General features: G+C 40.6%; 1 protein-coding gene across 7 annotated transcripts in view; it reads left to right on the top strand.

The window, feature by feature from the left end:
- The window catches only part of MBNL3 (muscleblind like splicing regulator 3), a 123268-nt gene extending 111669 nt beyond the window's left edge, over positions 1-11599 (top strand). For all 7 annotated transcript variants that reach the window (XR_013835037.1, XR_013835038.1, XM_079962873.1 and 4 more), the window contains 2 exons: positions 705-778; positions 1267-11599. Coding sequence is in view for 5 of the 7 variants with exons in the window: in XM_079962873.1 (XP_079818999.1) it covers positions 705-761 (57 nt within the window). In the remaining 2 variants the exon portion in view is untranslated. The remainder of the gene's footprint in view (positions 1-704; positions 779-1266) is intronic.
- Positions 11600-13414: the final 1815 nt, after the last annotated feature.

Below are 13414 nucleotides of genomic sequence, written 5' to 3'. Positions count from 1 at the left end.
AGAAATCCAGAATGCTTTGCATAAATTCATTTTTTTTTTAAAGAGCTAGGGAAAGGTTTAGTGCAGATGCAGTCCTTGTATGCATGACAATAATAACACTGGTTGTATACTCAATGCATTGCAAATGTCACATTTGGGATTTGCTGTAGCAAGTTCCCTCTTCGCCCCCTTTGTTATGGAGTGCCAATAACCATACTGAGCCTCTAGCCACAAATTGACACAAGCACCCATCTTACAGTAGTGGAGGGACAATTTTAAGCATACTAATGCTTAAAAGATGTTATTTTACTCTTTTCTTATTCTGGTATATTGAGAGCATTCCTATGGATATGCAACATTAAAAAAAACAAGCAACCTTTTCAGTTTCGAACCCAATAGTGTGGGTTGTTCAACTCTCTAACTGCAGACATATACCCATGTCATAAAAGCAATATTCAGCAAGTCCACGGCCATGGCCTCTCAAAATTAAGCAATTGAGTGGATATATAGACATTGGCACCTTTTTTATAGCTGCCAGAGAAGAAAATAATTTATCCATCATTTTATCCACTGAGTCACCCTAGACATCAGGGATTAGGGGTCGTGTTTATCAACTCTCCAAACCAATTGTACTTTTTCCTTTAAAATGATTGAGTGGTGAACAGACAGGGTGAGTATCAAGGAAATCTTTTAACAGGAAATCTTCTTTTCCATTTTCATTGCAGATATCCCAGTTATCAGTAGATGAACTAAACAGCAGCATGTTTGTGTCACAAATGTAGAAGCAAACAACGGAAAAGTAAGTTCATCTGAAGTTCTCCCTTCAGCCATGGCACACTGGGATCTCACACCAGAGTCATTCCTGCAGACTGAGAACCAGATCTGCACATTTGGAAGAACCCCATGGCTCAGCCTTCCTTGGACTGAGACCCATTTCAGTTTTATTCTTTTATTTTTATTTCTATGCCACCCATGTGACTGGGTTGCCCCAGACACTCTGGGTGGCTTGCAACAGATATAAAAACACAATTAAGCATCAAACATTAAATCACACCAATGGTCCATCTAGCTCAGTACTGTTTACACTGTTTACACTGACTGGCAGTTCTCACGAAGGGACAACCCTAATCCACCTGGAGATACCAGGGATTGAGCAGGGCACCTTCTAGATGCAAAATAGATGTTCTGCCACTGAGCTGTGGCCCTTCCTCTTGGTCTGATCCAGCAGGGCTCTTGTGTTCTTTTTGAGACTCTCTTTTATCACTTGTTTGCTTTCTCTCATTCCAGCAAACTATGTCAGAATCATGAACCTGAAATCATGGAGTTACTGGATTTTCCTGTCTTTGGTGGGAAGCTGCCTCTGGGCTCTCTGTGTATATATGCCCATCCTTTCCTCCTCTACAGCATCTACAGTAAGCCTACTGCAGCCTACATGTTAACCAAAAACTGGTCCATGGGAATGTCAAACTTTTTTTTAAGCACTATAGAGAAACAATTAACAAAACAGCAGTCTGTTATACAAGGCATAGAAGTAAGTAGAGAACTATAACAATAGACTTTTATAACATCTTACTTTAACACACTTTTAAAAAAGAATATTTTTTCCTGACTACCATCAAGAGAAAGTGTCCTCCTGCACAGTGGACTTACTGGTTATTATTCTATTTTCGATGGATAAATGTTTGTCTGTTTTCAAAGTGTTATCTTACTGTTTTGTTTACATCCTAGTCTATTATTGATTTGTTTGGAGAGACAAAAGAAGAAAAGATGTACATCATTATCAAGTATACTCAACACCGGGGTTTTTCATTATCATAATGTCTTACATTTTCATATACTGTGGTCGTTATGGGTTTCTCCTCTTTTTTCTTTCCTTTTTTTTAAAAAAAAAAGAATGACAAGCTAAGAATGTTATACTGGGAAACAGGAATGGTGTGCTTTTAAAAAAGCAAGAGACAAGAATGTTCAGATATAGATTCGTATCAGGCTAGTTATTTAGAAACCTCCATCTGAAAAATAGACTCTCCCTCCAAAATGGAGTCTCTAATAAATTAATAAAAATAAACAATACTTGCAAAAGTTGTGAAGGGAATTGCTGTCAGTTCAGGAAGGGGGAATGTAAAGTGAAATGGATCAAAACAGGGTCAAGCCCACAAGGCCAAGATGGCAGAAAAGCACCTGGCAAAAGAGATTTCTGCCTTTAAGTGCCACTTTAAGCTCCAATTGGTGCACAACATATCTTGAAAGTTTACCAACACGGGGTTTTTTTAAGTGACATCAAGAAGTATGACCAGTTTATGGAAAATGAGGTTTTCTTGCCATTGAGATGAAAGTATTCTGCTAATATGCAGACCCCATTGTGATATAGAACAGAAAAACACACATAAATTTTCCATTCAAATGTAAGCAGCCCATCTCCACATCCCATGCTTAGTCCAGGAAAGTAGTACCAAACTGCAGCCTCACTCCTCCATTAGGTTGTATCTTTGTGCAGATGGGAGCAGGGATTGCTCTTGAGGGAGCAGCCTTATAGTGATTTCTGGAAAGAGAATAAAGTAGGAGACAGACCAAATAGTTTGGTTTAAATTCATCCAGATGTTTCTTCCAAAGACGTCACTGTTTTGGGTGTGTGCTTGGAACCATGTTTTGATATCCTTGCAATGCCGGTTAAGGAGCTGAATTCAGATTCTAATCTGTGTGATACTGACTGTGAATACAGTGTTTAGAAGGAGACAGTAGATGTTCAGGAAGCCAATGTATTATCTTATGTGTTCAAATGTGGCCCTAGTGGCAAAAACTAAAGAAGAATTAAATGCCTGGTTTGTTGCATTGCCATCCATGAACTGAGCTTCCTCATCAAAGTTTAAATCCCATGAAATCTAATATCTGCAAAAAAATGTGTTGTGTTGTGAACAATTGTGTTGTGAACAATTGCAGACAAATGCAAAGGGTCATTTTGGTGCTACTTTCCATGGTCTTAAAAGGTCTAGGCCCTATCAGGAGGAGGTGAAAAAAATTACACATTTATCTCGTACAAAATTCTTTTGCATATTCCTGGAAAATTTTAGTCCAGAGTTGCCTAAAAAAAAAAAAGAGCCATATATAACCATATAACTGGCCAACCTGTTGTTCATTGCTGACTTTGTTTCCCAGCTCTGTAACATAGTAGAAAAAAGTGGATTTCAGTACTTCCTGGATATGAAAATATTTGTATATTTTAAAAAAATAATGATGGGTTTTGCACAACCTGTGGCAGTGCCTCAACAGAGAACATACCTGATCTCTTCTAGTCAGAAAGGACACCTATGTATAAACACACTTCTATAGATATATATATGATTGTGTTAGCGTTAGAATTTGGAAGGATGTTCAGTGTTTGTTTTCAGTGCTCTAAATGGATTTTTATGTAAACTTGCCCCTTCGATGTTGCCCACTCCTGCTTTCTTTGAATGATATATTTTTTAAAAGCATCTTGCATAGATGTGCACAGAATGTAAGCCTAAAATGTTTCTACAGCATTCATGTCACACAGTTTTAAAGCACTGAAAATCTAACACACAAGGGGCACAACACCTTGCTTGTATTTTTTGCAAAACCTGGGAGCCAGAGGAGAGGAGGAGAAGCCTCCCTGCTGGCTACCACAGCAAGCCAGGCATCACTCCCCAGGCACCAGGCACCAGAACCACACGCAATGCTTCAATCCTTGCACCCCTGAACACACCACAGATAAACTTAACACCTGCACACATGGACACGCAGGCACTCTTTCTAATACAGAGGTGCAGTGATACGTCTTCAGGGTAGACTGTTTTATTTTAGGTGCCACAACATTTACTTTATTTTATTTTTTATATATTTTTTTTACAAAAATAGAGTTAGTGTTTGTTGTAAGAGAAAAACTTTGTGGAGTAAGGGAAGACAAGCACGGCTTTTAAAGCACTGGGAATGTCACCAAATTTAACAGGGAGGTTGGGAGGGGTTTTTTTAATTAAAAAATGCTATTGTAAGGGTAGGACTATTTAAGGCTTATTGTGCAATGACTTTTTTATTCAAGAAAGAAAGAAAACACAGTCGACAGACTATAAAATCCTAGATAGGTGCATTCTTTATACTATAGTCACTGAACTACTTGGTGACTCTAAGTGAAATAACAAACACAAGAAATCTCATCTTTTATTTGAGTACAGAGATGTGTGTAATGTTTGAATCAGTATAATTTCAGCAACTTTCTCTAAGCTTCCCATGTTCGACAAACCTATATGTTCTTTTTTAAATTTATCCCAAGTTCATCTTGCACGCCTGCGTGCAAACTCTCTCTCTTGCTTTTAGTGTCTATGTGCCCATTTCCTCTCAGCCTTATGCAAACAATATGCAAGAAATGCTGAAACTTGAGTAAAACGGGTCATTGCAGAGGGAAAATGAAAAAGCTGATAGATCATTTTTGAGGGGGGGAGGTTAGTTGTTTCATGAAAAGGTGTTTTTAAAGAAAAGCTTAAAACTTACTAGATACATCCACAAAAACAATGAAAGAGGGATTTAAAGTACAATGGGATTCTTGAAATGATTTCCATTTATTTTGTTTTTTAAGTGTTCTTGAGGATTGGAACATGGTTTTTCATAATCATATTTTTATTCATTTTTAATATGAACTGGTTAGGGGGTTGGGTTGGGTTTTTCATTTTTAATGGTGTCATTTTTTGTATCTACATATATTAACCCCCTCCCTGCCCACCTTTCCCTCAACCAGCCCACATCCTCCACTTCTGAACACTCCCAAATATTCTTTAATCTGCCATGTACTGCGTGTTGCACTTTGAGAGTTCATTTGTGGACTGCTGTGACTGGCTGACCTGCTCCACCCCTTGCAAAGCCACAGAATCTCATGCTTGCCAATGTGGACTCCTCTTGCCTCATTATCAGATCTACCAGTCACTTCCACACATGTGTCCTTGCACAAGGCATCTTGTCTGAGAAAGTGCAAGCGCACAGGCCGGATATGAAGGGCTAGTTTGAACGCATACTGTGGGGTTAGTTTTATTCTCTTCCTTCTTCCTTGTGCCATGTCACCAAATATTTTGAAACTCAGTTTTGAAACCAGTGGAGGGGGGCAGGGGGGCTGTTGGCCACGTGCAACCAGCCTACTGCCCATCTTTCAGCTTGCTCAACAACAGATCTGCAAGCAGCAAGACTGATGTTGGGGTCTTTTTTTATCCAGGCAGCTTACAGATCCATCAGGAAGCCAACTACCCGGACCACCTGGTGCTTGGCTCAATCCTGTGCACATTTGCTGGGAAAGTCAGTCCCCTTTTTCTTCAGCAGGGCATGTCCTGAGGAAAGCGTGCCTAGGATTGCAGCCTCAGGCCATTATATCTGTGAATATATTGTTGAGCACAGGAGGGGAAAGGTGTGGGAGCCAGTGTGTGCCTGGCAAAAAGAAACCCCAAGTGAGAATCGGGCCTCAGAGGGGTCACTGCTTGAGTGCAGTTTAGCCACCACTGCAAGCGAGTTCAGGATGGCAGCCTTTGTGTTCTAGCCTGGCCCAGCTAGCTAGCTACAAAAACTGAACGGCAAATATTGAATGTTGTAGGTCCATCAGATCTGGAAAGGAGATTATGCTGACCTCCTCCTATTTCATTCTCAACTTTGCCTATTACTTAATACAGCAGTTATCTCTAGGACACTTTAGTACCCAGAACGGTTTAAAAAATTGGAGCTATCCTTTTCTTTTTAAAATCCCTAATACATTTCACATCCATAAAAAAGGGGGGGGGAGTGCAACTTTATGAGGAAAATCTAATTTCCTGTTCCTCCTGAAAGGATGTATGATGCTAATGATCTGATTCTTACCATGTGCCTGATTAAGGCCTTAGAATATATTGTATGTTAAAGACTGTAATAACTTTTTTAAAGAAAAAAAATTATTAGTTGTTAGCTTGAAATAATTGTAAATAAAGTTTTAAGAAAACATTGTTACTAGGTTACAACAGGTTATTCATGTTGCATTATTTTCCATTACTTTTATTGTTAGTTTTTAAGGATTTTGTTTTCATTATCACATATATGTATACATACACACACACACACACACACTGTGTGTGTGTGTGTGTGTGTGTGTGTGTGTGTGTATCTTTATATATCTTTAGTAACTAATGAATTTGATTTTTGAAGGAGAGTTTAAGAATGTTTAAGATTTTTAAATCATGTATTCAACTCATTTAGTTATCTTCTAAAAACAACACTGAACCGCATGTCAAAATATAGAGAAATAAATACAGTCCATAACTAGTTTGTATAGTTTACAGTTTAAGAACAAACAGACAAAAAGAGTAACTTTGTATGTAACTCCTACAATGATAGATTCATTGTTAACTAATTATATTAAGTTGTTGTTGCTATGGCAACAAAACTACAACATGGCTACCTTTGTATACATTATTTGTGAAATTTTCACATGTAAATTTAAAAAAAGTAATGTGTAACAGTATGGGTTCGTTTAAGGTACAGTTCGATACTGTCGGAGAAAGATATGACTGAATATTTTTAAAATCCCAAAGTCCCATGTGAACGCTGGATTTGTGTCTTTTATGTCACTTTTTCAGTCAAAAAGTTTACAACACATGGATTTAGAGTCAGGTTTTATAGCTTGTAGAAATTGTTGTGTGAGTTCGGGTTATTCCACAGTATTTTTCTCCTTGATGATACAAAGACTATCATAGAATTCCTGGGGTTTTATTCTATTTCCACATACTCTAGAGCTGAAACAAATGTAGGAAAACGCAAGTCAGAATTTGATCAGGAATTGGTATAGTGTTGTTTCACAAAAATGAAAAGGAAATTTGTATGTAGAGCTACATTTCAGCCACAACAAATCCCCAGGGTGTTGCTTTCAGTGGGACGAGCTGTGGCTAAGGTCCATAGGTTTTTGTACCGGGCCTAAGATTTTTATTCTTCTGTAAAACAACAACACCAGATTAAATTCCCAGATTTAGAGTTGTGCAACCAATGGGGTTACACAGCCATTTGGCAGCATTTTTTTGAATGCAAGAAATTGATCAGATTCTGATGGTATAACCTTTTTTGGTGCTGCTGTTTGTTTCAACACTAGTGAATTCATAATTAAACAAGCTTTTTTTAATTAAAAAAAAATACTGCAAAAATCAAACATCATAGCTATATCGTTAAAAGCCTTTTACATCAAAATCATAACTGGGACAATATGGGAAGAAACAACCTGTACATAAAAAGGAGACAAAAATATTGTGGAATGACCCTATAACAGTGTTGAAGAAACCAATATGCTGCAGTTAAACTGATTCAGTTGGTGTACGAATGTGTAAGACACATCTTTTTTGCACTTATGTACATAGTCCACGAAAGAAATCCTTGGAACTTATTTTGAATATATTAAAAAAAAGTCTGTAATAATACAAGGAGAAGTTTGTAAAAGAGATTACTAAGGCTTTGAAAAGGAAGAGATTTTTTGCTATAAAACTTATCTGAACGCGTGCTGTTGCTTTGCTATTGTACAAGCTTCGTAGTTTGCCATATAGCTTAAAATACAGCAGACTGAGACCGGCTCATTTCCAACCTGCAGCTCTGAAAGAAAATAAGAAAAACACACAAACAATAGGAAACAACACTTAATCTAATAGTAAAGGTCACCAGCAAAGGTTTTTAAGTGGTTTGTCACCCGCACAAACTGGGTATGAGAAGAGCTGAATCAGACCAAAGGGCCAGTTAGCCTACACAGCCTCCCCACCAGCAGGGCATAAGTTGAACAGCCCCCTTCGCCCATTGTCCGCAGCTGTACACAGACTCTAAACAGAGATGCCATGTAGCCACCATGGCCAGTAGCCATAGGTTGACCTGTTGTCTCCTCCACACTCTGACTCTCCAGATATTTAAAAAAGTAATTCTATCTCCTCACCCACCTGGCTATATTAGAACTTAACAAAATAGCACAACACAATGGCCAATAACAATGGCACTAAACACTTTATAAACTAATACAAATGATCAGAAATTGCAACCAAAGTCTCTAAACCAATCTGTTTCGTTCAATTTCTTAACCAGCTGAATTGAAATGCATCCTTCTCACATTAATTCTTACAAGTCTGTCTGATGAAGAATTGATCAAGATTGGTTGATGAAGCATTGGAAGGAACAGATTGGTTATCCGGAAACTCTGTTCTGGCGATATTTGGTGACAGATTATGTATATATCAAACTTTTGAATTATTCTACCATGACTGGTGAAGATTTAGAGACTTTAGTTGCAGTTTCTGATCATTTGTATTAGTTTATAAAGTGTTTAGTGCCATTGTTATTGGCCATCGTGTTGTGCTATTTTGTTCAGCTTGTCTGTATTGCAACACAGGCGTCTGTTTATGTATTATATTAGAACTCTGGCATGTATTAAAGATACCTGCAGTTTTCCTTGGAGGATCTTTGTGGATTCAGGAATAGTAGGGCATGCTCAGGCATTTGCAAGGAAAGTTGGAGACTGACGATGCAACATTATGGGAGGTGGGCCTGCTTACAGATAAAAGATTGTCTTCAACAGTGTTCTACTCTGAGTCGACCCACTGAAATTGGTGGACCTACTTGGACGAGAACGAACAATGGATACAACCCAGTATGTTCAGGCAAATAACAGGGCAATCCTCATGCTATTCATCCAACTATCTTGAGGCCCAAACCCTTCATCCCTTCCTCAGAGAGCTTTGCCTGTACTACCAAAAATTTGAATCCTAATTTTCTATCATCCCACTGGCAGCGGGGAGATTTTGATAGGGGAAGCTACATTAGGAATCTTGGATAGTGCAGATTTCACAGTGACTTTTCCAAGGGCTGCCTTGCTGAGGCTCATGCCCAACCACATGAAGAACTTGATAGATGTAGCATCCACAGTGAGGAGTATTCCACCTCTCCCTTGTACCCCTGGATTTCCGAGTGGTGGTTCTGTGGTATAAATTCTTCTCTTGCGTAAGTGGGTAGTGGACTAGAGACAGCCACGTCTTCACTTGGGCTGCATTGGCAATTGGCTTTCTGCATACCCTCTTAACCCCAAGTGAGTGTCAGGCTGGCAGCGTATAGAGTAAAGTAGGTAAAGTTGTCCCAGCGCTAGTTAACAGAGTAAAATGTCTGTAATTTGGGTAATGCTGTTCACAAAGCCACGTCTTAAAAGGGTGGCATGTGAACAAGGCATTTGTTTCTGCCATGTAAGAGGTGGGCCTGTCTTCCCACTATGGAAGCATGAGGTGCAGGCAGTTGTTCAGGAGGAGAACAAGCTCAAGGCAAAGATTTTATAGGTCCTGGTGGACAGGGATTGGCGCTTATGGATCAACAGACAGAATGCTCAGGCAGGCTGGTACTGCCTGCGTAGGTGGTGCCCTTGAAGCACAGCTTCATCGGCCAGACTCGCAGTGGAAACTGAGGCCCGGCACTATAGGCATTAGGGCCACGTCTTCACTGCTAGGGGCCCCACTTCAGGATACACATGCCCCCGCAGCCTGGTTGGTTAGTTGACCCTCATCTGTCTTGAGAGACAATGGAAGCGTGCACCTTCGGGGAGGGAGGTTGGTTGCTGTATTAGCAGCACCTAAGTGACCACCTCGGGGCGCAAGTCTGGGCAATGTATGTGAAGGTTCTCGTCTGCCCAGACAGCAAGACCCCTCCCTCTTGACCTCACTGATATGGTCCAAAGGAAAGCAGGGCAATACATTTGGCACCTGCTTGGCTGCAGGAGTTGCCAGAAGGAGGCGTACCAGGCACCACCCAACCATCTTAGGGACACCACTCTGGATTTGTGTAGGGTTCACTCCTTAGGCTTCTCTTCTCCCAAAGATGTCCCACAAGGCATTGAGTATGGATTAAAACACCCATGCTGGAGGAGAGGCTCACAGTGTCGAACTGTGCACCCCATGGCCCAAAGCACTAAGGGCAGCTTTGCACATGACGTAGATGCATGGAAAGAGAACATGCATCTCAGCAAGGTCTTATAGGAAAGGAGGCATTTATCTTTGATAAATTCCAGTATCAAGGAAGTGACATCCTACTGTGGGGGGGGGCAGCTTGATTTCCCCTCTTACATAAGATTCAGGGAGCATGGGGAGAATTGTCCTGTGTTCACACACGTCCCAGGCAAAGCTACCCCTATGCAAAGGCCTTAAGAAGCATATTGATAAAGAGCTAATGTGGGGCAGCCTTAGAAAGTCTCTATTTGTTGCATTGAAGGGGGGAGGGGTCTTCTAAAATTGAACTGCTTCAGGATGGGGATGGCAGAACTGCCCAGGGGTGTCATGGCAGGCACCCCAAACAAAACCTTTTGCTAGTGACCTTCACATTCAGAAAGGCACATGCCTCCCCAAAACCAAACAGCCAGCCAACAACACAACAACTGAAACAATGACAACCAAGTGGTCTTTTTCCAAACACACAACAGAGGGAAATTACCTGACACAGAATTTCAAGGTTCCAGATCTTTATTACTGTACACAGATGCTATTTGATAGTGGTGGAAGCCAAACGATTTTTGTTGCCATGGCTCTAGTATCCTAGCAGCTGAGGGGATGACATCGCCATTCATCAAATGATGGGAGGGGTGGAGGGGTCACCACCACCTTTAAATTCACAAACCTCAAGAGGTGCCAAGTTTGCAGCCATAAAATTGTTCACCCAGAGAAAGAAAATTCTACCAAAATTCAGAAGCCAATTAAAATCCCAAAACTCAGAAGTAGAAGATTAAAATATTGAGGCCTTGTTGCTGTTTTTTAGAAAGTTAAAATTTCAAGAGTTGCTTTCTCGTGTTCCAAATCAGGTTTTCAGAAACAAAACCCCTGATTTTTCAGACTGAAATTTGAATTCTGACACAAAACAGCCCTTTGGCAGCAGCAGAATCTGTGAAGGAGGAAACCCCAAAGACTTTCGCCTGATTTCAGTTCGATTTAAACTTCCACACAGGGGAAATGTGAGGTTCTGATCCCAAAACTCCAGATAATGAAAAAGTAACATCCAGAAGAGCATGTACCTATTTTTTGTTTTTATATTATTGGATGTTATGTAAAGTAAGCTATTCAGACATTTTAAAATTATACTGCAAGGAATATATTCAAAGAAGTGGGTTTGATTTTATTTTTTTAGAGGGGAAATGTAGTCAGAGTATAATGGGGTTTAAAAATGATGTGCTGCCGGCCCTCGTCTAGAGGTATGTGCATGTCTAGATTTTCCTTCCCATAGCTTTCGGTGGGAAGGCATAGCCACTATTCGGCTTGAATGCCTGGCGACAGCCTGGCGTACACTTAAATGGAAGCGAGCTTTATGGAAACCCATAGAACTGGCTGCCAGCCAAAGCATTTAGGTTCCTGGTTCCTCTGTGATGCGGATTCAGATGGTTCTGATATATCCCTAGCAAGCTGGCAACAAGTCACCCCTTCAGCTGCTATCAACAGGGTGTACGCTTTGAATATCTTTTCCTTTTTTGCCACAGTTATATTGCTGTAGTGCTTGTTTGTGCTTTCTAGAGATGTGCATAATGCAACTCATTTTACTATGTTACTTCTATATTGTTATGTTTATTTTATTTTATTTTTTGGATCTTTTAATAAAGTATATAAAACTCTCTTATGTTTTTTTATGAACCCATATCAACACATTTAATAAATAGAGGAGTTTACTTTTTAAGTCTCTGGTTGATTAGTTGCAACCTCAGAAAAGTTCTATGATGTGGAGAAATTGTGTTCAAACAAGAACTCAAATTGGTGTTCTAAATCCATGATGCATATGATGGTATACATTTATTATATGGGGGGTTGTAATGCCTTCAATATTTTGGAACCTTCAGCTGGTGCACCCCTTGAGGCTTGTTGTACAGGAATTACTAACAAATGCAAGGCATTTATATTTCAGAATTATTATTTTTTCAAAAAAGAACACCACAACTTTCCAGGACACTGTGTAAGTGGCTTCTCTTATGCACTGAATTTTGGGAATATAGTCACTCCCCCATTCTTAGGAGCAACTGGTAAATGGCTAAATATAGTCACTCCCCCATTCTTAGGAGCAACTGGTAAATGGCTATCCAATTGCTGTTTTTTGCATTTAGCCAAATGCATGTTGAGTGCTCCATAGATGTAAAGACATGTATTCAGTTCCAGTGCCGGATAAGGTAAAGGTGTAGGACCCCCAGACAGTTAAGTCCAGTTGAATTTGACTCTGGGGTGTGACACTCATCTCTGGTTTCAGTCCAAGGGAGCCAGCGTTTGTCCACAGACAGCTTTCCAGGTCATGTGGCCAGCATGACTAAACCGTTTCTGGTGCGATGGAACACCGTGACGAAAATCAGAGTCCAAAGAAATGGCATTTACCTTCCCGCTGCAGCAGTACCTATTTATCTACTTGCACTGATGTGCTTTCGAACTGCTAGGTTGGCAGGAGCTGGGACAGAGCAATGGAAGCTCACCCTGTTGCATGGATTCGAACTACTGATCGGCAGGCGCAGGAGGCTCAGTGGTTTAGACCACAGCACCACCCACTTCTCTTAGTGCCTGATTAAACCCTGTAGAGGCCCCTAGGCAGTTGAAATCTCAGGGGAACTCTCACAGATTATCTCCTAATATATTTTTTATTTGATCTTTGAGTATCAATATTATTTTGATCTGTTGTGGTGGCGCCCCTAAAAGGTGTGGGGCCCATAAACTGGTGCTTCCACTGCCTATTTGGTAATCTAAATAGGTATACATGAAAAATCACAAAATTTGTGATTGACAGAAGGCCAGCCAATCAGTGCTGCATGCAGCTGCTTATAAACTGGAAAACACATTTCCCCTGAAGTCGGTCTCTGTCAGTCATGTAAACAGAAGCGTAAGAGGAGCTGGGCAGGCAGAAGCTTGCTGGGGGGGGTGCACGCTTACAGGGGTAGTCCTCTAGTTGTTAGGCTCCATCTCCCATCAGCCCCAGCCAACATGACCAATGGCCAGGTATGGTGGGGGTTGTAGTCCAACCACAGCTGGAGAGATCATGTTGACCACCCTCGTGCTATTATATGAGCCATCTCTCTGGTTTCCTTGACACACCAGTGTTAGCCAGGCCTCAGTCCATTCCATTTAAGAATAGGTCCAAGGGAGCTTATGTCGCTTTCATCTCCTGGTCTTTCAACATTGAAGATAAGGTTATCACTGTCCATTAGCCATGATGGCTCTGCTCTGCTGCCAAGGCAGCAGTGCTTCTGAATACCAGTTGCTAGAACCCAGTGGCGTGCGGTGAATTTTTTCATAGGGGAACAGTTAGAGCCATCTAGTTTAACTGCCTGCAAGGCAGGAATCTCCACTCAAGCTTCCCTGACAGATGCCTAAAAAAACCTCCCAAGGAAGTCCATTCCCCAGCCAGTCAATTTGCCAGTTCCTAGCAGCTTGCAAAGTTTGGCTCTGCTCTTTTT

Source organism: Podarcis cretensis (assembly GCF_951804945.1).
Source record: "Podarcis cretensis genome assembly, chromosome: Z".
Lineage (NCBI taxonomy): Eukaryota > Metazoa > Chordata > Lepidosauria > Squamata > Lacertidae > Podarcis > Podarcis cretensis.
Note: the sequence above shows the minus strand (reverse complement) of the source record. Positions and strands in the feature narration are given on the sequence as shown.